The sequence below is a fragment of the Neomonachus schauinslandi genome, chromosome 6, assembly GCF_002201575.2.
Source record: "Neomonachus schauinslandi chromosome 6, ASM220157v2, whole genome shotgun sequence".
NCBI lineage: Eukaryota > Metazoa > Chordata > Mammalia > Carnivora > Phocidae > Neomonachus > Neomonachus schauinslandi.
Genome location: NC_058408.1, coordinates 55,074,205 through 55,102,138, shown reverse-complemented (window position 1 = coordinate 55,102,138; position 27,934 = coordinate 55,074,205). Strand labels below are relative to the sequence as shown.

General features: G+C 38.0%; 1 protein-coding gene across 1 annotated transcript; it reads left to right on the top strand.

Annotated features, from left to right (window-relative positions):
• Window positions 1-3,233: 3,233 nt before the first annotated feature.
• On the top strand, window positions 3,234-27,213 carry LOC110574021 (dimethylaniline monooxygenase [N-oxide-forming] 3). The gene is made up of 9 exons (XM_021682641.1): window positions 3,234-3,356; window positions 4,678-4,815; window positions 12,298-12,486; window positions 15,730-15,892; window positions 16,127-16,269; window positions 19,399-19,598; window positions 22,800-23,155; window positions 25,394-25,466; window positions 26,183-27,213. Exons 2-9 carry the CDS (start codon window positions 4,684-4,686, stop codon window positions 26,523-26,525), a joined length of 1,599 nt encoding a protein of 532 aa, XP_021538316.1. The 5' UTR covers window positions 3,234-3,356; window positions 4,678-4,683; the 3' UTR covers window positions 26,526-27,213.
• The last annotated feature ends 721 nt before the right edge of the window (window positions 27,214-27,934 follow it).

The window sequence follows — 27,934 nt, the reverse complement described above, 5'->3', positions numbered from 1 at the left end:
TAAAGTGTCAAACATTTATCTATTTAGGAAAAAAAGTTATACATTTGTTCTTCAACAACACTCTGATTCAGATCTAAGCATATCTAGAAACATAAAGTTTCCTTTGCTCTTCTATTAATTCACACATTTTTTGATATTAATATTTTAATTCTTTTTTTATTATGTTATGTTAGTCACCATACAGTACATCATTAGTTTTTGACGTAGTGATCCACAATTCATTGTTTTCGTATAACACCAAGTGCTCCATTAAATACCTGCCCTCCTTAACACCCATCACCAGGCTAACCCATCCCCCCACCCCCTTCCCCTCTAAAACCCTGAGTCTGTTTCTCGGAGTCCATAGTCTCTCATGGTTCATCTCTCCCTTCGATTTCCCCCTCTTCATTTTTCCCTTCTCCTAATGTCTTCCATGCTATTCCTTATGTTCCACAAATAAGTGAAATCATATGATAAATTCACACATTTTTTAAAGATTTTTTATATTTATTTGAGAGTGAGAGAGCTAGCACTAGTGGGGGAAGGGGTAAAGGGAGAGGGAGAAGCAGACTCCCCACTGAGCAGGAAGCCTGACGTGGGGCTCCATTCCAGGACCCCAAGATCACGACCTGAGCCAAAGGCAGGTGCTTCACCAACTGAGACACCCAGGTACCCCTAATTCACACATATTTAAATAAGAATACCCAGTGTTAGAAATCAATGATCTCTTATGAAGTAGGATTCAGTTTTCTTGAAGGAAATTTATATAGCAGTGGGACTTGTTAGTGAAGGACTTGTTTGACTTGGATTTGTCTTTATTCTGTTGGACTTTTAAACTTTCATTTTACATCATTCTTCGTCATTATTGCATCTCACTGGGGCTTTGGATCTCTGAATGTGAGCAGGTGAGTAAACAGATGGAACTAATAACTGATAAGCTTTTTAAGATCACCTCACAGAAGCCCTGCAATCCTCTGAACAATGGTTCACTAGAATAATGTAATTTCTCCAAAGCAGGGATAAACCTGTGGCCAAATCTGGTCCTGTTTGTTGTATGACTTGCAAGCCAAGAATGGTTTTTACAGTTTCAAATGATTTGGAAAAAAAAATCCAAAAAAGACTAATATTTCATAACGTGAAAATTATATGAAATTCAAATTTCAGGGTCTATAAATAAGTTTCATTAGAACACATCCTCACCCATTGATTTACATATTGTCTACAGCTGTTTTCAGCTACAGCGGCAGAGTGAAGTAGTTGCAACAGACTATATGGTCCACAAAGCTGAAGTATCTGCTATCTGGCCCTTTGCATAAAAAGTTTGTCAACCCCAACTCTAGGCTTATTCAAGAGGAAAGGAGGTACCAGGCACCGAATCTCCCTGGGTACATACAAAATGATGATCACTTTACAAGCTTCTATAAGTACCTCTTCTATGCAGTTATGGGGACTGAACAAGTCAAGGAAGAGAGAAAAGAAAGTGAGCTGGTACAGTCTCGGTGCTTAACTCGAACATTCCTTCAGGAAGTCTCAGTTGTCAGTCCTCTTCACTGAAGCACTCACATTCAAACTTCTGCCTGGAAACCTGAAACTGAAGGGTCTAGAACAGCAGTCAAAAATAGTGCATGGGGAATGTGACCAGGAATTAAGAGTAAGCTTGGGACACACCTGATCTGCCTCCAAGGAGTGCCATACTCCTCCTCTGAGCTAAATTGCTCTACCAAATGTTCTCTCTAACTGGCCCCAATCCAGAGAACAGGAAGGAAACTGCCTAAAAGATTTGGAAAAGAGGGGGCAATGAAGCAGGCAGTGGCCACTGCCCCAACCAAGCCTGGGCAGTTGAGATTCTGAAAATGAAAAAGAGCTTTGCAGAAAGCTACAGCAAGCAAAAACTAGGCTGAGATGCCCAGGAGAGAGACCAGGGTCAGTAAATGTGTCCACCACAGATGGAATATACTCCTGAAAAGGGCAGAGGGGAAGAGTGGCCTTTTTCACCTGCTGGAGAGAGAAAACATCAGAGGTCAAGATGGAATTGGGTGTGTCCTGCCCCTCCTTAGATGAACAAGGCTACAGGAATGTTCCTGAGGAAGAGATCCTCAGGATTAGCATTAAAACTAAAAAGAGCTTTATGAAAAATGAGAGGAGATAAAATCATGTGGTCTGAATTGCAGCCCTAGAAAATTTAGTGAACCCTGTGATTAAAAAAAAAAATCTTACCTACACCCCACATTCACCATTGGGTAATTGCCACCTACATGCCATGTGTGTGTATATGTATAAATATAAGTATACTTATACACATAAATGTCCTATAATCCTTGCAACAACTGAGCAAGACAGATGGTAGTAGTGTAGTATCCCTATTTCATTAATGAAGGAACCAAGAACTGGAGAGGTTAAATGACTTTCTCAAGGCCAAGCTGCTCTAAGTGACAGAATGAAGATCTGAAGTCTAACTGTTCACTTAATTACATTTCCTTTACAGATGAGCACTACCATCTCCAAAAGACATAAAAAAGCAGTTCCTCAAAAATTAAATATATGCCAGTTTATGCTAAGTATAGCCTGCTTAGTGAAGGGATTAACTGGGTAGAATAATTGAGGTGTCATGATTTTAAGTGATATAAGAATATGCTTGATAGGGAATTGATTTTTAGAAATTACACTGTATTTCAGGAGTGGGAGTTAGGTGCACCTTATTTAGTCTTATCACCAACATAATTTTACCTGGTACTAATGGATCAATTTATTAAATTTGATCTTTTCCATGATGGCACACTGTCCCCAGAATCAAAGAAATACCAATTTGCAAATTCCAGGCCTTTAACCACAAGAGTCAAAGGAGAGAACAGGAAGAAGGAATGTAGAAAACCCATTTTCACTGCTGGGATATCTCAACTAAGCAGCTAGGTTTCTACAGTATTAGGGGCGCTACTAAGAGATATCCTCCCAAAAATTAGGACTGAGTAAAATAAGGTAAACTTCAAAATAACACACAATAAAATAGAGCAGAAAACTGAAGTCATCTGGGAGAAACTGCCTGACTCCCAGGCCAAGTATCCAGAAGTGTAAGCAGTGGATCATGTTTACCTTGACTAAAGGGAAACCAGTCACCAGGTAGCCAGGAGACTGGGAGAGTCCAGCCTATCTGGGCAGTTGGTGGTGTGGGTTCACTTGTGAGAAGACCGGGAAGTGAGTTCCCCTTTAAAAGCAGGTCCTCCCCCAAAATAAAAAAAATTAAAAATAAATAAAAGCAGTTCCTCCCATTTTCCAATAGTTTCCATGGAGTGCTCGTTCAGGGAAAACACTTTTCCTTCCCAACTGCCCAAACGACTTGGACAGGACTTAAACATACAGAAGGGAAGATAAAGAAAAAGGTAGAAAAGGGGAAAAGGATGATATTATAATGGGTTGAGAGGGAGGAGGGGGGGATGGGTAAATGGAAAAGGGAATCTATAGTTCATACCAAATGTGGTCAGAATGAGAATGACATATAATTCAGCTAGATCTTTTTTCCCTGAGAAGTAAGGGTCAAGATTCTTATCATTCAAGTCTATTTCACTATGTATCTATGTGATTTTGTCTAAAAAGAAAAAAAAAGAAGTAACAGTAAGGCCTGAAGATAGTGTCAGAAACAGGAAAAGATTAGGAAATCTAATTTTTCAAAAAGAGAATGGAAGTGGGGGTGGCAGCTAGGGGAAAGAAGTTTTTTTTAGACAAGAGACCTGACTTTTTTTTTAATTGAGAAGGTGAAGAACATTGTAGGGGAGAGATGGGGTGATTGCCTGATATACTGAAATGTAGACATGCCCTGACCTTGTTCCTCATTGAGTCTTATGTCAAAGAGAAAGAAGAAATAAATATGTGGTTGCACACACACTCATACATATTTGTTTCTTCATTCATATATACATACATGTTTGTGGGTATTGGTATGTGCATATGTGTTTTAGTTGTGAATCTCCTTTTCTTTCTCATGTTCACTCTGTCTGGTGGAAAATTAACGACAAAAGGCCAAAAGCAAAAAAAGATAAATATATATGCTAGACCATCAGTCTCTTTTTTTTTTTTAAGATTTTATTTATTTATTTGAGAGAGAGTGAGTACATGAGAGGGGGGAGGGTCAGAGGGAGAAGCAGACTCCCCTCTGAATAGGGAGCCCGATGCAGGACTCGATCCCGGGACTCCAGGATCATGACCTGAGCCAAAGGCAGTCGCCCAACCAACTGAGCCACCCAGGCGCCCTAGACCATCAGTCTCTTAATTTGGGGGCGTTGACTAAAAACAAAGTGCTTCTTTTTTTGGAACAAAACATTCTCTTTAGAAATCAGAGAAATGCAAAATGTAGTTAGATTAGTAAAAAGAGTTCTGATCTATTTTTTAATATTGATTTCTTGGTGCAAAAATAAAGTTTTTAAAGATTTATTTATTTGAGAGAGAGAGAGGGCAAGCTCCTGTGGGGGGAGGGGCAGAGGAAGGAGAGAGAGAACTTCAAGCAGACTCCCTGCTGAGCACAGAGCTCAATCCCACAACCCATGAGATCATGACCTGAGCCAAAATCACGAGTTAGACACTTAACCAACTGAGCCACCCAGGTGCCCCTAAAGTTTCTAATTAAGCCAAAGAATGATACCAAAAAAAAATTTTTTTTCAGCAATACTGTTGCTAGAAATGTTCTTTTCATGGGTCTTTGCACAGACAACCATGGGGAAGAGAGTAGCCATCATTGGAGCTGGCGTCAGTGGCTTGGCCTCCATCAGAAGCTGTCTGGAAGAGGGGCTGGAGCCCATCTGCTTTGAGAAGAGTGAAGACATTGGGGGCCTGTGGAAATTCTCGGTGAGTGGGACATCACTGCAGCAGACCAGGAAGTGAGGTGTGAAGTATGTGAGAACACGTAGTTGGAGCACAGGCCTCCAAATCAGCTTCCATGCAGTTATAATCCCTCTTAGGTTGGAATCTACAAAACACAGCATTAGGAGCAAGTTGGAAAGTAAGTTCCTTGCTTACTTCAAAAGTAAATGAGATAGTGGGCTAGCTTTGAAGGTCTCTGTGTACAGAATTCACCCCTGATAAACCATTAATAATTGAGCAACTTTTGGGAATAAAGTCCAAGGGCAAATATTGGTTAGGTTTATGTAATGTAACTACATGAGTTACTCATTTAAAAAACAGGTTGTTCCCATTCTTTTGTTGAGGTTACCAAAGGTCCACTTAATGATTCAGACCACAGATTTTTTTTTTTTGTATTTGAATTAAGAATTACTTTATTAAGTACTTAGAATGCACTTAAAAACTATGTATACATCAGTAAAACTACCACTCACATCAAGATATTGAACATTTTACAGATGAATGCCATGTTATTTACCACATAAAGCTTCTTAAATGCTACATCCTACACTGTTTTATACTTTGTTATAGCTTAAATTCTGATAAAAATGTTGCTCCCTATTTCAATTTCTATGCCTTAACAGTTTTCATTATCTTTAAACTCCTTTATTCTTTGTTTTATACAAATGTGAACATCCAGGTTCAGAGACTGATTTTTGACCCAATTTGAATCTTTTTAACAGGGATATTTAGCCTGTTTATGAGTGTGATAATTCACCTGTTATCTCTGTTAATCTATTTTATGCTAATTTTAATGTTTCCTTGCTGTTTTTGTTTTTTCACCATTTCCTCTCCAATTTTATCTGTAACACTTATCTCAATGTCAAATTTACTTAGAATGAACTACTACATGAAGTGGTTACTACTGATTTTCCCTAGGCAAGATGTACATAAAACAAGGTTGTCATCTACCACCTCCCCAGTCAGGGATTTGGAAATTTTTTTTACCCTGTCAGCATTAACATTATAAACAAACTTCTTACTTTTCCCCCCTCTATAATTAAAAATAAAGACCACAGATTTTAAGGTTTCAGGTGCTGTTTGGCCTTGCAAAAACCACATAATTAATGAGACTGCTACGGGAGGACCAAGAACAAGATACACTGATTTGAAGTTCTTCAATGCCCTTTCATCTGTGCATTCATAATAAGGACTCTGTCAGCAGACATGCCTCTATGCAACCATTAAATCACTTCCTCTGTTGCCTGACAACCACATCGGCAGGTGTGAGGGTTTGCCTGTGCCCCAGCTCCGTCATTGTCTCCAACCTTAGGAACACTGCATGGTTAAGCCTACCCCATTTGTCTTCTTCTTCTGATAGACCATACATATATGCAAATTTAGGAGGAACCCTTTTTAAGCTACAATTTCCTCCTCAAGTGCAAAATTAATATGTTTTATACCTCAATTAAAAAGATTGCATTTAAGGAGACAGTGTCTGTGACAGACAACTCTTTAAATATTATAAAGATATGAGAATTTTTCTTATTAATAAAACTATTTTTCTGCGCTGTAAAGAATTCTTGAAACTGCTCAACATCTTGTATGATGTTGTAGAGCCTAGAATATGTTGCTGAAATGTGCTGACAGGGCTTCAGATTAGCACACTGTTGATTCTTAGGGCTATTTTAGTGAGCTCTTTCTATATGCCTAACCCTTTTTTCCATTTAATTAAATCTTTACAATAATCCTATAAGGTAAGTATGAGTTTTTCCCTTTTATAAATGAATCTGAAGCTTAAAAAGAAAAGAAAAAAAATGATAAATGGCCAGTAAATGACAAAGACAAGATCCCGATTCAAGCTGGCCTGTCTCTCCAGCCTGAATGCTTAATCCTTGGTAAACTACTGGGTGCCATTGCAATAAGTGGCCTATTGAACTAGTAGGATTTCTATAGGAATCTTAACCAGTCCTCGTATTCAAACTTTGCAAAACATTGCTGCCAATACAGCTACATCTCTTGCTGCTCAAGGAAGACTTTGACATTTGAACCTGGCATCATAGATTGATGATGTTTTCAGCTGCAAACATATGCTTCTCTTCAAGAAAAATATGGAATACCCCAGAGGATGGAACTGCAGGCCCAGAGGCTAGCACCTTGAGACGCAGAAGATTATTCCTATTCCTAATAATGTTTACCCTACTAGATTTCAAAATTGGGACTGTTAACTCTTTTCTTCCTTCCATTCTCTTCCTTTTGGAATAGGAACATCTGTAACTGGTACCCAATGCCTGTCTCATTGCTGTACTTTAGTAGAAGAGAATTTGTTTTCTAGTTCACAAGTCCACAGATGGAGAAGCATTTTGGCCCAGATAGATCATACCCGGAGTCTCATCCATTCCTGATTTAAGTAATTTTAGGTGATACAATTTGGGACTTTTGAGCTGATGATGTGTAGATGAGATTCAGGACTTGATCTGATGCTGCAATGGATTGAAACTTTGGGGTGATGAGATGGGGTGAATGTATTTTGCATGTGAAGTAGATGTGAATCTTGCTGGGCCAGTGGACTGTGGTAGGCTGAACAATTGAACAATGGTTCCCCCCCCAAAGTTTCCAGGTCCTAATCCCTGGAACTCGCAAATGTTCTTAAAAAGGAAAACTAAGATATGATTAAGTTAAGAATCTTGAGATGGTGAAATTATTCTGGATTATCTGGGTGGGCTAAAAATGCCATAGCATATATGCTTATAAGAGGGAAGCAGAGGGAGACCTGACACCCAGAGATAGAAGGGGAAAGATAATGTGATCACTTCAGCAGAAAGAGAGTTTTGAAGATGCTATGCTCTGACCTCCATCTTCAAGATGAAGGAAGAGGCCATTAGCCAAGGAATGCAGGTGGCCTGGCCTCTGAAAAGGCTAAGGAATGCTGGCATCCACCAGAAGCTGGAAGGGACAAGAAATGAATTTTCCCCTAGACCCTCTGGAATGAACACCAGCCCTGTGACCACCTGGATTTCAGACCAGTGATACTGATTTCTGACTGCTGGCCTCTGGAATGGTTAGAGAATAGATTCCTGCTGTTTTAAGCCATCAAGCTTGTGGTAACTTATTACAGTAAGCAGGAAACTAATACACTGGTTATTCAGAGTTTCCTAATTACTTTACCTCTGTGAGAGGGTCCACACTGCAGGTGGTGGCATCACTTCCTGTGTTTCTCAAATACCACTAGGAGCCTACAGCTGTATGCCTAGAATTCATATTATGGGATTATATTATGAAATCCTGTTAATTTTGTATTTTCATTACCTTTGATTTCTAAAATCAGCATTTTACCATCTCTCAGCATTTTCCCTCTTTGAGAGGTATCCAAACATTTAAGTGTGAAAAAATAAGGTGCAGATCATTCAAACTTTTGTGGCTGTTTCCTGCAGCACCTCCCTATGCCCTTCTAGTTGTCATTTGTAACACTGATCTAAAGCCAGAGTGATGTATTTCCCTCACCTGCTTTGATCACTGAGAAAATAAAGTACTTTAGGACTAGGCCACAAGTTGAAGGGAAATGTCTTTCTTTCTCAGGAGATCCCCAAACACTACATCAGTAAATTGTCTGGATTTGGGCCTGAAGTTTCATAAATAAAGGCTCTTTTTTCTGGGCACACACCCCTTTGTTCATTTCCCCTGATTTTATTTTACTCTTTGGATCAATTTGTTTTTTAATGTGTAGTCTCTCCTGTGTTGATTACATTTCTACCAAGCTTTCTAACCTCATCAAAAGCTACAAATCACAAAACTACTAGACAAAAATCAATCATTTTTATATATTTTAGAGTTAGCAAACTGGCTCTTTTTATACTGCAGATAATCTATTTTATCTATACAGTTTTTAAGATTTTAATCTAATATTTTAAAATCATGATATTTTATATAAAAATCTAGAGATCTGTCTTCTTTTGAAAAATCAGAAAATCAGGCAACATGGACTCCTCTTACTCATAGTAATAACTGGCCTCTTCTAAGCTAAATTTAAATTCTCTGTTTCACTATATTCATTTTTGGCCCATTTCACTCATTTCTTATAACTTCCTCTGCACCTATAAAATTTGTTTTGACTGATGCTATGTACAAACAGCAATCCCTTAAATTATATGGAACAAATTCACACCTATTTACAAAATTTTTCATCTCCTTCTTCATATAGTTTTATGATCTTTTTTGTTTAAACAAACCACCATGTTTATTATACTATAAACATGAAATACTGGTCTGCTGAGCCACTTAGTGGATTCTGATTACATTTTCTTCCTTGAACAACTTTTGTTTTCACTGGAGTTAAAAATTGCCTTGTATCCTTTGTTTAACCTTACAAATACTATCTCTAATTCATTCCCCAAGCTTTCCCACAGAATTATGATTCTCTTCTCAATATGTTTAAACACATTGGCTGGTCCATCAGCTTAATTTATCTTTTAACTGTCTATTAAAGATAGTTCTTCTGCTTGTCTTCCTTTTCTAGTGAAAGCTGCATTGCTGTTGCCTGGGTAAACCCTGTTTTCTGAAGCCCTTATTGGCCTACTATTTAGTTTATTCTCTCCTTTTAGTAGAGTACATTAGAGCACATCCTCCAGTAGTTCTCTGAGAAGTTATACATGTGAAAGAAAAGACTATAGACCTAGAATGTCTTATGATACCATTATTGGATCTGGATTCCCATTTGATTAGACTGAGGCTTAGCTTTCGGCTTTCCTAGGTCTTCTTTCTATTTAGCAGGGTTTGGCTCTTTGTTGACCACTCCCTCCAAAAAAATTTATATTTAAAAATGCAATTATTGACTCTGTAGCCATTCTCTTATGAACTTTCTACCTTATCAACTTAGAAGAATCAGTCTATAAACATGGGCTCTGAGATGCACTATATAACACTGAGTAGAAACAGTAAGATGTCCATGATTAAGTTTAAGGGAAAAAAAGAGCAAGTCACAAATGATGTATTTAATTATGCTGCAACTCCTTTCTCAGTAATCAGGACCTTTTGGTGGCCTAAGAAATACTGAAGACCAATCAGCTCAATATTTCTAGGGAGATTGATTTTCCTGGAGCAGCCAAAGTTGCAAAACTATTTCAAACCTGTCTCAAAGGTTTGCATCATTTTTATTTTATGAAACTCTTCCCTTGGTGTAATATTACATAATATTCCCCAACCTTGATGCTCCAGTACCTTACCTTTGCCCTTGTATTAGTTTTCTATTGCTGCATAACAAATTACCGTAAACTTATCAACTCATAACAACACCCATTTATTACTCTCGGTTATGTAGGTCAGAAGCACAGCATAGTTCAGCTGGGTTCTCTGCTTATGGCCTTACAAGGCCAAAACCAAGGTGTGGCTGGGCTGGGCTCTTATCTAGAGGCACTGGAGAAGAATCTGCTTCCAAGTTCATACAGGGTGGTGGCTAAATTCAGTTTCTTGCTGATGTTAGGCTAAGGTCTTTGTTTCCTTGCTGGCTACAAACTGGGGATTCCTCTCTCATCTCTCATCTCCTTGTAAGTTCTTGATATTTTGCAATGCTTTATCCATAAGTACATACTAAACTACTAATGCTTAAGTCACTTTTTATGTCTAGCACAAATAAGACAACAGACAAATATCCAAAATTACACAGGGAGAAGCACAAAAGCATTCTAAGACAAGTACCCCCAGTTGGCATAGCTTAATCTCCAAGTCTCTTTTGGATCAATGCTCAGTCTTTCAGATCCCCCCAACCCCTAAATTTTGCCAAGATTGTATCTGGACTTACGGAGAAAAAGGACTTATGTGACCTTGGGGTGGAGGAAAGCCAAAGTTTCTCAAATTCAAACACACATCCTGGGACTGTTGTCTGGCCCCTCTAGTCTCTTGGTGTCCCTTTTTGTTTGCTTATCATTCATGCTCATCCTTTAGAAATCTTAAATTGAAGACAGCAGATGATGAACTTGGAGACTGTCCTCTCTTAGCTTAGTTAGAGGCCAATGGACCTTGCTGATTAGATCTCACTTGCCCCTATGAGCATATCAGATGAACCTCCCCAAGATCCAGTTTTCCCTTTGAGTTCCTTAACCAAGTAGCCCACTCTACAGCTCTCTCCTAAAATACCACTTAGCCCCCTCCATAGCAACTCTCTGGTAGACTATCTGCTACAAGTCTCAAATAATTTCTTCATCCCTGCTGGGAGCAAGTGGGAACTCCTTGTTTTGCTCAAACTGAATGGGTTCAAGAGAGCTAAACTAAGATCCTACCTCTTCCTAATCACTGCTACTTGACTCTTCTGTGTCAACCTCCCCCTACCTAGGTTGGTCCAGGGGGAGTCTTTAAGATAAGTGATATCTTACCAAAATCTCAAATCTAAAAACAAAAGCCCCTCTGCCCTCAGTGTTCCCCTCAATTTTATATGAGGTATGTTGATGTTGAAATTTCAGCCCAAAAAATAAACTTTAAGACCTAGGTGATTTACCATCACCATCTTTCCTGTCTCTATTCCCCTTTCTCCCACCCAATCCTCCAAACTTCACCCTTCATTTCCTTTAAACCACTACTTTTCAAACTAGAAATTATGACCTATTGGTGTGCTATGAAATAAATTAATGAATCAATCTGAATTTTAAATGGAATGGATAGAAAATATCAGAATGCAACTCAAATAGTTAGATATGATTTATTCATAAAACTTTTGTTGTGTGTGTGTTGCAATGTAAAATATATTTCTAACTATAGGTTGTGGTCAAAAACATTTGAAAAACACTATTATAAACATAACCTAAGTTTTCTCTGCCCTAGGTACATAAGAAAATATTATAGTCTAATTCACCAGAACTACCTCATGATATGTTAAAGGAGATTTTTTTTTTATTGCGGCAAACATAGCACAATATATATTTACCATTTAATCATTTTAAAGTGTACAGTTCTGTGGCATTAAGCTTATGCACATTGTTGTACAATCATACCATCATCCATGTTCAGAATGTTTTTTAATCTTCCCAAACTAAAACTCTGACAATTAAACAATAACTCTCCATTCCTCCTTCTTCCTAGCCCCAGGCAACCACCATTCTTTCTGTCTCTATGAATTTGATAATTCTGGGTATCTCATATAAGTGGAATCTTATAGTATTTATCCTTTTGTGACCGGCACGTTTCAGTTAGCATAATGTCCTCAAAGTTAATCCATATCATAACATATATCAGAATTTTCTTTCTTTAATTCTAGTTATATATTCTTAAAATGACATAATGAAATTCTAAATTTATTTCCCTTAGAAAGATGTTAAGAAAGATATATTCTTCCATATTCTAAGGTCCTTTGATTAGATTCAAATTGTTTAAGTAAAGTTAATTTATTCCTCATCTTACTGAATTTCATCATGGGTAAAGGTGAGTGATAATTATTTGGAACTGGCACTGACCATGACATTTACAAACTCTCTTCCATTTCAAACTATACATTTACAGGACCATGCAGAGGAAGGCAGAGCTAGCATTTACCAGTCTGTCTTTACCAACTCTTCCAAAGAAATGATGTGTTTCCCAGACTTCCCATATCCTGATGACTTCCCCAACTTTATGCACAACAGCAAGGTCCAGGAATATATCACTGCATTTTGCAAAGAAAAGAACCTCCTGAAATACATACAATTTAAGGTAAGATGCTGTCAAAAGATTAGTTTGAGGCAACATTGTGAAGAATTCTATATTTATTAGAAGATTCTTATTTATTCCTTTCAATATTTCTCCCTTATTTACCAACATTTTTAACAGTGTGGCCTCCTTGACCCTAGATTTAAAGAATACATTGGAAATTTACAAAATACCACATACAGTTCTTAGACCAAAATGCCATTAACTTAGAAATCAATAAAAAATAAATAAGTAAAATAGCCATGAATTTCAAAATTCAAAACTCTTTTTTTCTGAACAATTTATGGCTCAAAGAAGAAATTGCGATGGAAATTTTGATATTTAGATCTGAATGATAAATTCTACATATCAATATTTGTGGGAAGCATAAAGACCAAAACTTTCCTGAGAATTATAAACTTAAATACTTATTTAGAAAATAAGAAAGTTTCCAAAACTAACAAGATGAAGAAATTAAGAAAAGAAAAGCAGAATAAACCCAAAAGAACATAGAATGAACAAGATAATAAAAAGAAATTAATGAAATAAAAAAGCATATTAAGAAGATAGAAAGTTCATCCTTTGAAAAACCAAAAAAAAAAAAAATAGATGAGTAGCTGACAGTTTGAAGAAAAGAAACAAAGATACAAATAAATAATACTAGGAATTAAAAAATGGGTAAAACTGATGTGGATGAAATAAAAAATGTAACAAGAATACTATAAAAGTGTTTGCCAAATAATGTTTAAATTGGTTAAATTTAAAATCTTTTTTTTGAACTTACCAAGACACACACAAAAAGAAGTAGAAAGCCTGAATAGTCCTTTGATAATTTAGAGTTCTTTTGACTCAGAAACTAAAATTTTTCCCATTAAGAAAAGATTCCATAGGTAATTCCAAATTTGCAACAAGAAAAATATTTCAATATTTTATAAACTCCAGAGACTAAAAAAATAAAGTATGACTTCCAAACTTATTCTATGACATTAGAACCTTGACATTAAAAGAAAACAAAAATAATAAGAAATAGGAAAAATATAGACATATTTCCCTCATAAAAACTAGTAGAAAAACTTCAAAACTGAATCTAACAAAATATTTTTTAAAAATTAACTGTCTTCATTGAGTTGAGTTTGAGCTAAGGATACAGAATATTTTAATGTCATGAAATATAAATATGTAATTCAGTGCAAAATCCTGTCACAGGAAGAAAACAATGCATTTACTAAATCTGAAAAGGCATTAAATAAAATTTAACATCCATTTCTACCTAAAAGAAAGACAAAGAAAAGCAAAGAAAAAAAAAGAAAAGAAACTCACTAGACTAAAATTAGAAAGGAATTTTTTTGATCCATAGAAACATATAAATATTATCTTAAATCTGCATTGCTCAATATGGTAGTCACTAGCCAAAAATTGAGATGTGCTGTAAGCATAAAGTATACACTTTATCTCAAAGTCTTATTATGAAAAAGAATATACTATACCTATTAATGATGTTTATTTTCGTTACTTGTTAAAGCAATGATATATCAGACGGATTGGGTTAAATTATACATTTTTTCTATTTTTAATGTGACTACTAGAAAATTTTAAGTTACATATGTTGCTCATAGTATATTGCTACTGGACAGTGCTGTTCTAAAGAGTGCAGAGTTAGAATCATTTCCTTAAAAATCCAGGACAAGACAAGGATCCCTATTATTACTGCTTCTTTTCAATAGTCTCAAGAAATTTAAGGGACAGTTTAAGTAAAGAAAAATAAATAAAAAGGAATAAATAAATAAATATAAAAGGAATGACAACTAGGAAAAAAGTAACATCCATCACAGATGATGTGACTTTCTGCGTGGAAAACCCAGAAGAATCTAGAGACAAATTACTAGATTTAATAACAATTAATATAAAAACGTTAGGCAAGATGGTAGTATATAAGATCAAGATATAAAAATCAATTGCATTCCTGTATGCCAACAGCAAAAAAAACAAACTATAATCCAAAAAGGAACCATTTACCATAGCATAAATAAATGCATAATCCCAGTTATTCTAAATAAATGATATGTAAGATTTTATGGATTCATAGTGCTTGTTTTATTATATTTCATAAGTAACAAGCATTATACAGATATGTGTACATGTATTGTTTAATATGTATGAAATACTATACATAATAAAGTTCATAAGAACAATTCATACCAAATAGAGGTTCTCTTCCAAATATAATCAGAAGAACTGAAAAAATATTTTTGACGAGGGAGCACACCAACCAACAGGCAGCTGTTCAGCTGTGAATAAATATTTATTGATAGTCTAATCCAGTGCTACTCAGTATATGGGCCAAATATCATCACATCTCCAGGGAGCTCATTAGAAATTCAAGTTTTCATGTCCTATGCCAGACCTACTGACTCAGAATATCTGGAACTGTGGCCTTGGAATCCATACTTTAACAAGCTTTCCAGGTAATCCTTATGCACACTAAATTTGAGAATTCATTCTCTGAATATAGACAATATCTCTCATTTTAAAACAATAATATTGAAAAATAAAATAGCTAAAGAGGTATGTTAAGAAGTAGTTGTTACTACAAAAATGATTGGCCACCAGATTACTTGGTACCTGTGGTACATGCTATTTGTAAACTATGATTGAATTCACAGTCATATCTCCAAGAGGGGAGTCACTCAGTCCAGAACATACTGGCTATGCCCAAGAAGCCATGTAAGGATAAAAATATATACTTACCTGGGCACCTGGGGGGCTCAGTCGGTTAAGCATATACCTTCAGTTCAGGTCATGATCTCACAGTCCTGGGAATGAGCCCCACCGCCGGCTCATGCTCTCTCTCTCTCTAAAATTATAAAATAAAATATATATATTTACCATTTAATGTTTTGATTTTTGAGTTTTGAATTCAAATATGTATCTTTTTTAAGTTTTTTTTAAAGATTTTATTTATTACTTATTTGAGAGAGAGACAGCGAGACAGAGAAAGAGAGCATGAGCCAGGTAAGGGGCAGAGGGAGAAGCAGACTCCCAGGGGAGCAGGGAGCCCAATCCCGGAATTCCAGGATCATGACCTGAGCCAAAGGCAGACGCTTAACTGACTGAGCCACCCAGGTGCACCCATAATATGTATCTTAATAATGGATTAAGTATTTTTCCTAAGCCACTGTTAAGGATTTTTTTCAATACTATTTGATCAAGTAGGTGCCAAATCTACCTGTTAGCATAGAGAAGGCTATCTTTCTATATTTCTTTTAGACACTTGTATCTGGTATAAATAAACGTCCTGATTTCTCAATCACCGGCCAATGGGATGTTACCACTGAAAGGAATGGTAAAAAAGAATCAGCTATCTTTGATGCTGTATTGATTTGTTCTGGACACCATGTGTACCCCAACCTACCAAAAGAGTCCTTTCCAGGTAAGGCTGAAATTTCGTCTGCCAACTAAATATCTGGCATGAATGAATATCTTGATAATGTCTTTTTTTATATATATAAAAGTACAGATTGAATTAAAACATGCTTCTATTATATGTAATATACCTGGAGTGTTAAAGTTCCATATTATTGTGACTACATTTACCCACAAGTCTTTTACAGCAGTTTTTTAAATGGAAACCAAATGATTCTTATGTTTCCCACTTTTCACTCAGGACTAAAACTTTTTAAAGGCAAATGCTTGCACAGCCAAGAATATAAGGAACCAGGAATATTCAAGGGGAAGCGAGTCCTGGTGTTGGGCCTGGGGAATTCAGGCTGTGATATTGCCACAGAACTCAGCCACACAGCTGAACAGGTACCGTTTCTCAGATACTCAGAAACTATCTTTAAAGGAACAGAGACAGTTACCATTTGAAAGGTGTGATAAGAAACTAGGGAAGGGGTAGTAGTGTGCAGGGTTCTTGACAGGAAGACTAAGTAGTGTTTCATACATCTCAGCTTCCCTCCATAACAGGGGAGGGTTGTTTTGTTTTGTTTTGTTTTTAGATTTATTTATTTATTTGAGAGAGAGAGCATGTGCAAGCAGGGGGGTGGGGCAGAGGGAAAGGTAGAGAATCTCAAGCAGACTCCCTGCTGAGCAGGGAGCCCCATGCAGGGCTGGATCCCACCACCCTGAGATCATGGCCTGAACCAAAATCAAGTCCAACTGACTGAGCCACCCAGGCACCCCAATAGGTGAAGTTTTAAATAGTTTGGTATGACAAAAGCAGAATATCAGCAAGGAGTGATGTTATTCAACAATCTTCTTCGGGACATTTGGTGTCTAATGTGTCTGATCAATTCCTCCAAAACTAGTATGGATTTAGGGTTAAGATTATGACTCTGACACTCTTAAGTCCATCAATCCCTCTGAGTGTCAGTTTTCTCATAAAGATAAATAAAACTGATAAAAATAGAACCTACTTGTTGAGCTTGGTAAGGAGTTAAACATTAAATACAATTTCATCAACATAGAGTTCTATATTCATTCATTCATGCATATGGTCATCCCATAGTTATTTGTTGAGAGCCCACTATGTGCCAAGCACTGGCTTGGGTGCTGGAGAAAAAGTGGAGAGCAAAACAGACATGATGCTCACCCCGAACTCAGAGTCTAGTGTAGCAAATGGGTATTAAACAAGTAAATGCACAAATAATTGTGAAAAGTGAAATTGTGAAAAGTGCTAGTAAAAAAAAGAAAAAGCATGCTGTAAGAGTAGATAATAAGGGTAACCTGCCTTAGACAAAGAAGTGAGGAAGGTCCTTTCCAGCTGATGACATTTAAGCTGAGAGCTAAAAGTTGAGAAAAGGGTTCAGTGTCAGAAGAGGACTCCAGGAAGTAGGTCTTGAAGCAGGAAGAAGTTTAGAGTCTCAAGAAACTGAGAAAAGACCCCTTCACTGCTGTGCACTGGGTCTGGAAAAGAATGGTATGAGGAGAGGTTGGAGAGGAAACAGAGAAGAGATCAAATAGGGCCCATAAGGGGATGAGAAGGAGTTTGAACAAATACCACCTACTAGCTTTGGAAGATTCTTTAGGGACTGACTGCCCAGAAGCCCACAGACAGGAATTTTATCTCTAGAGGCTATGCCTACTAATGTCACACTGGGTATCCCCAACATAGGTCCATTTTAAATGATGGTTTTACAACCAGTGAAGCAAGATCATGACAGGACAAATGGTATAAAAATATATTCCTGTTTACCTGTTCAAAGCACTATACTAAAAGTATAGAGACACAAAGAAGTCCAAGGAATGTAAAATCTACTTGGGAAAATAATACATTGATATAATATAAATTAAATATAACCTCAAGAATTAAGTAGAAACTCAACAGTACAAGAGCTGCCACTGGAAAAAAGGATGCACAGGTGATTCAAGAACTAAATGCTCTGATTATGGAACTGCAGGCCTCACAAAGAAGGTAGACCTGAACCAGTCCTTGAAGGATATTTATGAATCATATGGTTGAAGAGGTGTCAAAGGGTGTTTTGGAAGGGAGAATGGCATATGCAAAGGGATGGAGACAGGAGTGAGTACAGCATATTTCCCTATTGTGGTTCTTCTTGTTGGAATGGAGATATATAACAATAAAAGTTTGTGTAATGCATTATGGTACTCCAGTGCCTGCATATAAATGTGCTCCTTTGATTGTGGAAAGAAAGCAGACCAGGTTTTATTATGCCCATTTTACAGAAAAGATAACTGAGGACTAGAAATGTCAACTGTCTTCTTGAAAGTCATAGAGGAAATTAATGAAGTGTTAGAGGACTGAACACCAGATCTGATTTCAAAGAACAGAGTAACTATAGGAATTGAGAGAGGAAGAAAGATTGGAGTCAGGTTATGTCGTATTCTTTAAGGAATTGAATGACAGGCTAAAGAATTTAAATTTCTTTATAAATAATGGTAAATCACTTCAGCATCTTGAGCTAAGGAAAGATATGATAAAGACATAGTTTTAAGATAAGATTCATCCATTAGTTGTATATATGATAAATTAGAGGAAAGAAAGACCAATTTCAGAAGCTCTCAACAGATTGATCCTCTAGTCTCTCCTTCCTTGTTTGGCTTCCCTTATAAAAAAATACTTTGAAATGGCATTATATATAAAAATTCTTTTAAAAAGTGCCTGAAAACCTACACAGTTATGGATTATCATGATAGAAGGGGAGTTAAGGAACACATTCTCCATGTCAGGCAATGGTGGTCCTATTTCATGGTAAGCACACTGCATGAACTCACACACAGATTTGATGTGGCAGATACTTATTATCTCCATTTTATGAATAAGGGAACTGAGTATTAGAGAAGTTAAAGGAATTTTCTCCAAATCACATAATCAGTAAGTTGCAGAGCCATGATTTGAGCCTATGGTTCTCTGATGCCAAATTTCTTGCCTTCTTTTGGGATGGGGAAAAGCAGTTAAGTCAAAATGCCTATTTTGGGGTCATAATTGCTTGATTGTAAACAATGATCATCAGATAAGTGCTAGAGAAAATGTGATGAGAATTCAGTTATTGGTCACCTCTCCCAGAGAAGATGGCAGGGTTGTTGGTCCTAAGATGTAGAATGGAGTGTAGGAAGTTTATTTGGGAGAGCTCTCTGGATGAATACCTCTGAGGAAAGGGAAGGAAGTTTCCCTCCACCCTACTCCAAAGCTATCCTTCTGTCCCAAGTTGAGGTGAGAGTTTGGACCTTTATATCCCTGCATCAAACAGACACTGAAGGCAGGGAATCCAGAAAGAGAATAAGACTTTGCGTAAAACCCCCTCTCCCCTTTTCAACCAAAGCAACTCTCAAAGAGGACTGACAGCTGAGGGCTGCCTCTGGTAACACCCCCAGTAGCTACTGTAATAACTCCATTCCAAAAGTCAGATCTGAGGGACATACCACAGTACCCACTACAAATAGTCACTAATGGTTAAATTGCTGTTTTTTTTTAAGGTCATGATTAGTTCCAGAAGTGGCTCCTGGGTGATGAGCCGGGTCTGGGATGATGGCTATCCATGGGACATGGTGTTTATCACTCGATTTGAAACCTTCCTCAAGAACAACTTGCCGACAGCCATCTCTGACTGGTGGTACATAAAGCAAATGAATGCAAGATTCAAGCATGAGAACTATGGCTTGATGCCTTTAAACAGGTAATGCAGAGTTAAATATGATGTGCCTGTTAACTTTTATTTCAGTGTCAACAACTCACAGTGTGTGTTGTAACTCCCAAACCAATCAAAATAATATTAGTGAAATAACCACGTCTCACATTTCAGAGGATGAAGGACTGCAAACATTCAGAGTGATTTCCTGTTTCACAATCCTCCTTGCCAGATTTGTACAGCTGGAAAGTTATATCATGAATCAGGAATTAGTCCCTCAAGCAAGGATAATAATAGTTAACATGTTTTAAGCACTTAATGTGACTCAGCAAGGCTCTGACATGCATCATTTCATTTTATACTCACAACAACTTTGAGGAGGTCTCTATTACAATCCCCATTTTAAAGATGAGAAAACTGAGGTTCAATGTAGTGAATAACTTTACCAAAGTCCCGTAGCCAGAGGGAGAGGCAATATTCAAAATGAGCCCAGATCTGCTGACTCCAGAGCCCCTCACTCTTAACCACCTTGCTCTACTGCCTCTCGCTTCATGGCAAAATTCAGTTAAGCAAAGCAGGACTTTCCCTGTGCTACGCTCTCATCACCTGCCCTTAACTGAAATGTGGCTGCAACACCTGCATCTTTAGCCTCTTCCTCGCTCTCTCTTATAATATGCCTCTAGACATATCCCTCAGACACATAAGAAATTACTTTGATGTGTGGTGAATAATCCAAATTATAAACTGTTTACATCAAAGTTAACTTACTCAACAAATATTTATTAAGCCTTTATTATGTGTTAGGTCTTATGTTAAGCCCTGTGAATACAGCTATGAACAAAACACACAAAATCCCTGTCCTCATGAGCTTACTTTCTAGTAGGGGGAAATAGAGGGGAGACAAATGGCAGAAGATCATATGCTGATGTGTACTATGGAGAAAAAAACAAAGCGGGCAGAGGTAATGGGGAGTTCTGCTAGCATCCCCAGAGGAGGCCTTACTGAGAAGGAGACTTTTAAGCAAATTCCTGAAGGAGCTGAGGAAATGAGCCAGGCGGATGTTTGGGGAAAATATCCCAGAGGAAATGGTTAAGACATTGCCTCTTCAGGGCCTCTTCAGGGCCATGACTGGAATGTTCAATGGCCTGCTCTCCCTGGGAAAAAAGGGATGGGGAGATGAAACAAAAAGACATCAAAATGGCCAGATGGCATTGGGCCTTGTAAGCCCTCATAAGGACTCTGGCTTCTACTTTGAACGCAATAGGAAGCCAGAGCAGGCATCTGAGCAAGCCAGGGACTAGATCCAAGTTAATCTGAAGAAATCACTCTGATGCTGTGGTCATCATTCAGTGTATAAGGATAGGTCAAGGAAGGAAGTGAAAAGACTAGGTAAGAGGCTATTGTCAAAAACCCAGATGACAGAAGTTAGTGACTTGGACTATGATTGTTAGCAGCAAGTGCTCAGAAGTGGTCAGATTTGGGATATATTTTAAAGGTAAACCCAACTAGGATTTTCTGTTAGATTGGATAACAGATGTGAAAACAAGAAAGGAGTCAGGGATGCCTTCCAGACTTTTGATCTGAGCAAAGATGCAAGGATGGAGTTGACAGTTACTGGGATGTGGAAGACCACAGGAGGAGCGAAGTTTAGTTTTAAATATATCGAAGTTGAAATGCCAATTAATCATCATTGTAGAAGAATGTTGAGCAGCCTAGGAATACACAAGACAGTAGGGAAATTGAAACCATAGATTAAAAATGTGGATTCAACAGAATATAGATAGTACTTTAAGAAATGAAACCAGATGACATCCCTTAAAGAATGAATGTAGGGGGCGCCTGGGTGGCTCAGTCGTTAAGCGTCTGCCTTCGGCTCAGGTCATGATCCCAGGGCCCTGGGATCGAGCCCCGCATCGGGCTCCCTGCTCGGCGGGAAGCCTGCTTCTCCCTCTCCCACTCCCCCTGCTTGTGTTCCCTCTCCCGCTGTCTCTCTGTCAAATAAATAAAAAAATCTTTAAAAATAAAAAAAATAAAAAAATAAAAAGAATGAATGTAGATGAAGAAGACAAAAGGTCTGAGGGCTGACATCCTGGGGCATGTCATTGTTCAGAGGTCAAGAAGAGGAGGAGAATTCAGCAGGAGACAAAGAAAGAATAGCAGGTGGGTAGGAAAGGAATAGAGAGAGAGAGAGAGAGAGAGGTGATGACCTGAAAGCAAAATGAAGACAGTGTTTCAAGAAGGAGGAAACCATCAACTGTGTTAAACACTGCTGAGAAGTGACAGTGGATCATTGGATCTGCAGTTTGAGGATCCTGGTGGCCTTAACAAGAGCAGTTTCAAGGTGGCAATGGGGTCATCAGCCTGATGGCAGTGGGTTTAAGATAAATGGCAGGTAATTCTCACAGTTGAATCCAGCCTTTTTCTAACCAGATTCCAACCCATCTCATTGTCTGACTCAGTTTCGTCCCCAGTAGACTCTCCCTGTGGCTTTCTCTCATCGCTCCCATAGTAATATAAGAGCAAAGCCTTTTCCCTCAGTGTTATTCACATTCACCCTAAAGTTCAGATTTATCTGCACTCACTAAAGATAGTGCTGAACAAAAATAATCAAAAGCTCTCCTTTTCAGACTTCCACTGACCAAAGATTCAAACTAGCTCCCTCCTTCTTCTGGCCTGTATAAATTCCTGGAACTCCCTCCCTCACCTGACTTGTGCCTTTGTCTGCAAGGGGCTCATACCCCACCCCTATCAGAGAGCTCAGCCTAGATCTTTGTATTATTTTGGTCTCCCAATGACCCAAGATGGGCATAACAGTTACTGTCACTCCAGATGAGAAAGATGAAGCAAGAGAAATTAAGAAGCTTTAATTTGATCAAGGTTCACAGTTAATAAGAACTGAAGAAAAAAAATCCAAATACCCAGGTACTCTGATTTAAGATCTTTCCTGATACAGCTTTAACAGGGGATAGGGCCTGGGTGCTGATTCTGGGATTTGGAGCTCTGTGGAAGAGAAGAGAAAGATCACAGGAAATAGAGAAAGGATCAGCAAAAGGCAACTTGTCTTATTTCACAACATTGCCTTACTTCAGTTTTGTTCTTCAACCATATTGGTGATACTCCATGGCACAAGGAAAAAAGCTTGGGTAGTTTTCTCCTTCCTTATGAATTTATTATTAATTAATTATTAGGGAGCAATAAAACAAAGAGAAAATATTACTGTTCTATTGGTTGTCTTTATTTTCCATACAGAGCCCTGAGGAAAGAACCTGTGTTTAATGATGAGCTCCCAGCTTGCATTCTGTGCGGCACAGTGTCCATTAAGCCTAATGTGAGAGAATTCACTGAGACTTCAGCCATTTTTGAGGATGGGACGGTGTTTGAGGCCATCGATTGTGTCATTTTTGCAACAGGCTATAGTTATGACTACCCCTTCCTTGATGAGTCCATCATTAAGAGCAAAAACAATGAGGTCATCTTGTTTAAAGGCATTTTCCCTCCTAAACTGGAGAAGCCAACCATGGCAGTGATTGGTTTTGTCCAGTCCCTTGGGGCTACCATTCCCACAGTTGACCTGCAAGCCCGCTGGGCAGTACGGGTAATAAAAGGTGAGTAGACTAAGAAGGTCATTGATGGGGAAGAGGGGTGCCAATAAGAATGCCTTTGAGTCTTTGTGAAAACAATAATCTTAATAACAAGGGGAAAATCCTAGGTCCCATCCAGTTTGGAATCTATAATTCTGTATATTTGGTACTATCTTTTATAAGCATTTAAAAATATATCACATTGGATTATCATATGCAATAGTACAAGATATTATTCAAGAAGTATTTTGTGATTTATAACTCCTTAGAGCTGTTAACTTTTATTAAACTTGAGAACACTGGAGCTTCTGGTCTTAAATGCATTACAATTTTATAAAATTGTGATTTCAAAACTCAATAGAATGACCTTGTTTGAAAGGTTAATAAGAGAAGGTGTTTCCAAGCCAATATCCAGCCAACTTCAAATATTCACAGTCATGGAAAAAAATTATGATTGCTGGAAAGGCAGTGTCTTTTCTGCTCTATCTTCTTCCCTGTCATGTGTCAGATAAGAACAAGTAGTGGATCATTAGAAGCAGAAAGTACTAGGTGTAGTAGATGATCAGTCTCTAAGGTAGAGGAATACTAAGTTCCTGTATTAAAAAAAAATAATAACAACAACAACAAATTCGATTGGGGTCAGGCAAGGAAAACGGGCAGCATCCTCCAACAGAAGTTACGAGGCTCAGATTCATATTAAGATTCGAATGCAGTTGTGTAAAGATTCAGATCATAAGACCAAAAGTCTATGGTTATAGAACAAAAAAGATGTCAAAGTTTAATGTACAAAGTTTGTTTAGTCCTAGAGGTATAAAACTTCTGGAAAAGGTTGCTTAACAGGTCTACTTCCTTTGAAGCCATATGTAACTGGTCCTACCTGATTTGCTGGGATTTAAATATTCTTTTATACAGGAGGTTGGAAACTGCCACTATGTATACCGAGACACCTTTCACCACCAGGCTGTCATCAACATGATAACAGTCGCATATATCAGTGATCCCTTTAAATCTCCTTCACTCTTTCCTCCAAGGCAGAGTTGTGTTGCACCATGGAGAAACAGCCAGGAAGGTGGTGGCATGAAACCCCACTCAGAAAGAAGTGAATTTAGGGTTCAGGCTTAGGGAGACTGGCATTAGAGGGTCGGACACCTACTCTGTTAGGATAAGTTGTAACCTGGGCTCTGAAGAAAGGAGACAGTGCAGAGACCCAATCAATAGAGAATTGATATACAAGGCAAAGACTCAGCCTTAGGGGAAATGAGTGATAAGGCAAATAATCCAATTTGGGAAATCCAAATACCAGGCCAGAGGGGCCAGCTACAGGCAACCCAATGGTAGTAGCTGGTGGGCTAGTGAGCATAATCACTTCCTTCTTGATCTCTCTTTCTGCCCAGGGACAGGACAAGTTCCAAGGTTTGGAAAAAGGCCATGCCAACAAAGGCTGTTCAGGTGACCCTGCCTGCAAGAATTGCAGGAACAGGGAGTTAGACAATCATTGTATGTCTTGAGCAATCAGATCTGGGATTTCTAGTCTTGTTCTAGGTGGTCCCAAATTTGCCAAAGAAACCACCCTAAATTTCAAGTATCTCTGGGCACAAAAGCATGTTTTGGCATGGGTTTCAGAGATGTCTGTATACCTATTCCAGAATGAGCCTGCAATCCTGAACAGTCCCAACCTGGATCTGGTCTCTTGAGGCTCCCCCAAATCCTCAGTGACCTGTGCACAGTTCATATCTTCAGTCTCATCCAGAATGTGTTGGCTCTTCAGAGGAACAGTTGGGACTTGACTAGATTCTGCATCTTATGTGTTGGAAATTCCTTTTTCTGACAAAGCAGGATAATTTCCTATGAAGTTTTTTTCCTTAAATCTAGAAAAGAAATGCCGATATACCTTTGGCTATAAACTATTAGATAACATTTTAAAAATACAGCTGAGGGACTAGAATATAATCCTTAAAACTAATTTTAAACATCTGCTAACTGGTTTAAGAACAAACATACAAAGATAAAGAGCTATTTGGTTCCTGGTTTTTAATTATGTCGCATTTCAATTCTGAGAAAACTGGAAATGACTTGTATGTTTGTCTCAAAATGACCACCTGTTGATTTGCTCAAGATTTTATTTTGCTAGGCAATGACCCCCCAAAAATGGAAATACTAATGTGATACATAAATCATAATTATTAAGAAGGAAAAATTGCAGGCTGATCTTATGCCAGACTTATTTAACTATTATCATGTCTTTCCCATTTTTTTTTTTAGGAACTTGCACTTTGCCTTCTGTAACAGACATGATGGATGATATTGATAAAAAAAGGGGGAAAAAACTCAAATGGTAAGAGCACCTATTATAAAGAGGGTCTAGGGTTTCCATAGAAAAATCAGAATCCATGAATACTTCTAACTATTTTAGTCTTAAATGGTCCAGAGTGAAGTCATTAGGGTGACAGCTATGAGCTAAGTTCATCCATTCAACAAGTATTTATGGAGGACTTACTTTGCACCTGACACAGGACTCAGTCCTGTTTCATCCCTCCATGACTCTTGCAATATATGACAGAAAGAAGACCCAGAAAGGATTGGAAATCAGAGGAGTTTGGGAGGGCATAAATGTGGACTTCTATTTTCCAGCCTATGAATCCTCTAAGGTACAAATGATGCCTCAAAACAGATGGCTCTAAGAAACATGACTCAGCAGATGAGAATAGTCAGGAGAACAGAGCTCTAGTCCTACATCTGTCACTAATTAGCTCAGTGGCCATGAATGAACTTCATGAGTAAGAGACAATTTCCACATGTGAATGGGGATGGAAACGCTTTTCTCAGCTGCTGAGCAGTACTGGGGAATGTTCAGATAAGATCAGTATTCAGGTCTCTTGGAAAAAGTTACAAAGTGCAGAATAAATAAGCAAGGTCCCCTTACCAACACAAAGGATTGACGTTGATTCCCTCTGATAAAAAGCTGTGAGGAATTTTCCCTGTTCTTGTTCCTATAAGACATGTACACAGAGCTTCGGTATCCACAGTGCTGTTTCCTCTTCCCACCTCTAGGTTTGGCACCAGCAAGACCGTACAGACGGATTATATTACTTATATGGATGAACTTGCCTCCTTCATTGGGGCAAAGCCCAACATCCCATGGCTGTTTCTCACAGATCCCAAATTGGCCGGGGAGGTTTTTTTTGGCCCTTGTAGCCCATACCAGTTTAGGCTGGTAGGCCCAGGGAAGTGGCCAGGAGCCAGAAATGCCATCCTGACCCAGTGGGACCGGACCCTGAAACCCACGAAGACAAGAGCTGTCGGGAACCCTCAGAAGCCTTGCTTGCTTTGCCGTTGGGTCAGGCTCTTTGTTCTCCCTGTTCTGTTCATTGCTGTTTTCTTTGCATTGATCTAATTATCATTCCCCCCAGGCTTCTGAAAGTTACTGACAATACCCAGGAAGGAACTTTTCTAGTTAAAAATTAAGAATTTCACACCTCCTACTTTCTTATTCAGCAGGCATTTCAATAAAACTGTACTATTTCCAGGCTTTTAAATAAGCCTCTTTAAGAGTCATGTGATAATCTAAAGGGAGCACTAATCATTTCTCTTTAGGTTTCCACTAACATTTCATCATCAGAATTATGCTCTTCAACTCTAACCTCAACCGTCTCCTAAAACATTTTGATGTGATTCCTTTTCTCCTTCAATCAAGGTTTGAATTACATACTTCAATCTAAACAGAGAGCAAATTCAGCGGAATAGTTATCATATTCTCCAGCCACCCCTGCAAACCATTTGCAGGAGGATCAAGTAGAGAATTTGGCTATTAATTCTATTTTTGTTTATACCAAATTCCCCAGGCAATGCATCCTGATCCCTGGCCAAAAAGACCTGGAGCCATGGAGACCTTGTCTATAATGAATGCTAACAAGAAGTAAATTAGCATATCTATATTCTTAAGAAGGACACAAACTTTCCAACATGTAGCAGCAAAATAATATCAACAACAATGAGTAGAACACTAAATATACCTTTTAGCTGAATGAAATGTCTTAAAAAAAAATAAACATTTAACCAAAGCCATGACCACAATCGAATGCTACCTTTATTACATGAACTTTTGGGGTAACAGCATAAATCTAAAGTTCTATTTTTTAAAAGTATTATCACATTGTATAGTTAAAATTTTGATAGTTAACATTTTTAAAGTTTGACATCATAGAGCAGATCTGTCCATGTCATCAGTCACCAGAGTGCTCTGGTTACGTCACCTATTTCTTATTACACTTTCACTTCTGAAACAACAAGATACATATATGGGAAAGGGACAGAAGACCACATTTTTCTGTAATACTTTCTTCTTTTTTCTTAATTCTCTTTATTAATTTTGTCTTTGGAGCTAAGATCTATCAAGGATGTTGTTGTACACAATTTTAAATATTTCCCTTTCCCTAACTGTTTAAGGTAGCAAAATAACATTCTGCTTTTTAGGTCTTCTCACAAGATGTGAAATATTCCCAAATGTTCCCAAGTGAAACAGAACTTTTCTTGAAACTCCGTGTCCTCGATGGAATCAAATAATGAAAAATTAATGACAGCCCATAGAGTTTATTTTGTTTGATGTTATCAATGCTAGTACATAAAATAAATTCCATATAAAATTGATGCAATCCAGGGGCGTCTGGGTGGCTCAGTCGTTAAGCGTCTGCCTTCAGCTCAGGCCAAGATCCCAGGGTCCTGGGATCAAGCCCCATGTTGGGCTCCCTGCTCAGCGGAAAGCCTGATTCTCCCTCTCCCATTCCCCCTGCTTGTATTCCCTCT

Coding starts and splice junctions, on each gene's coding strand:
- LOC110574021 (XM_021682641.1), top strand. CDS start 4,684: ATGGGGAAGAGAGTAGCCATCATTGGAGCTGGCGTCAGTGGCTTGGCC. Junction 19,599..22,799: donor GGCTTGATGCCTTTAAACAG/GTAATGCAGAGT, acceptor TTTTCCATACAG/AGCCCTGAGGAAAGAACCTG. Junction 23,156..25,393: donor GGCAGTACGGGTAATAAAAG/GTGAGTAGACTA, acceptor TTTTTTTTTTAG/GAACTTGCACTTTGCCTTCT.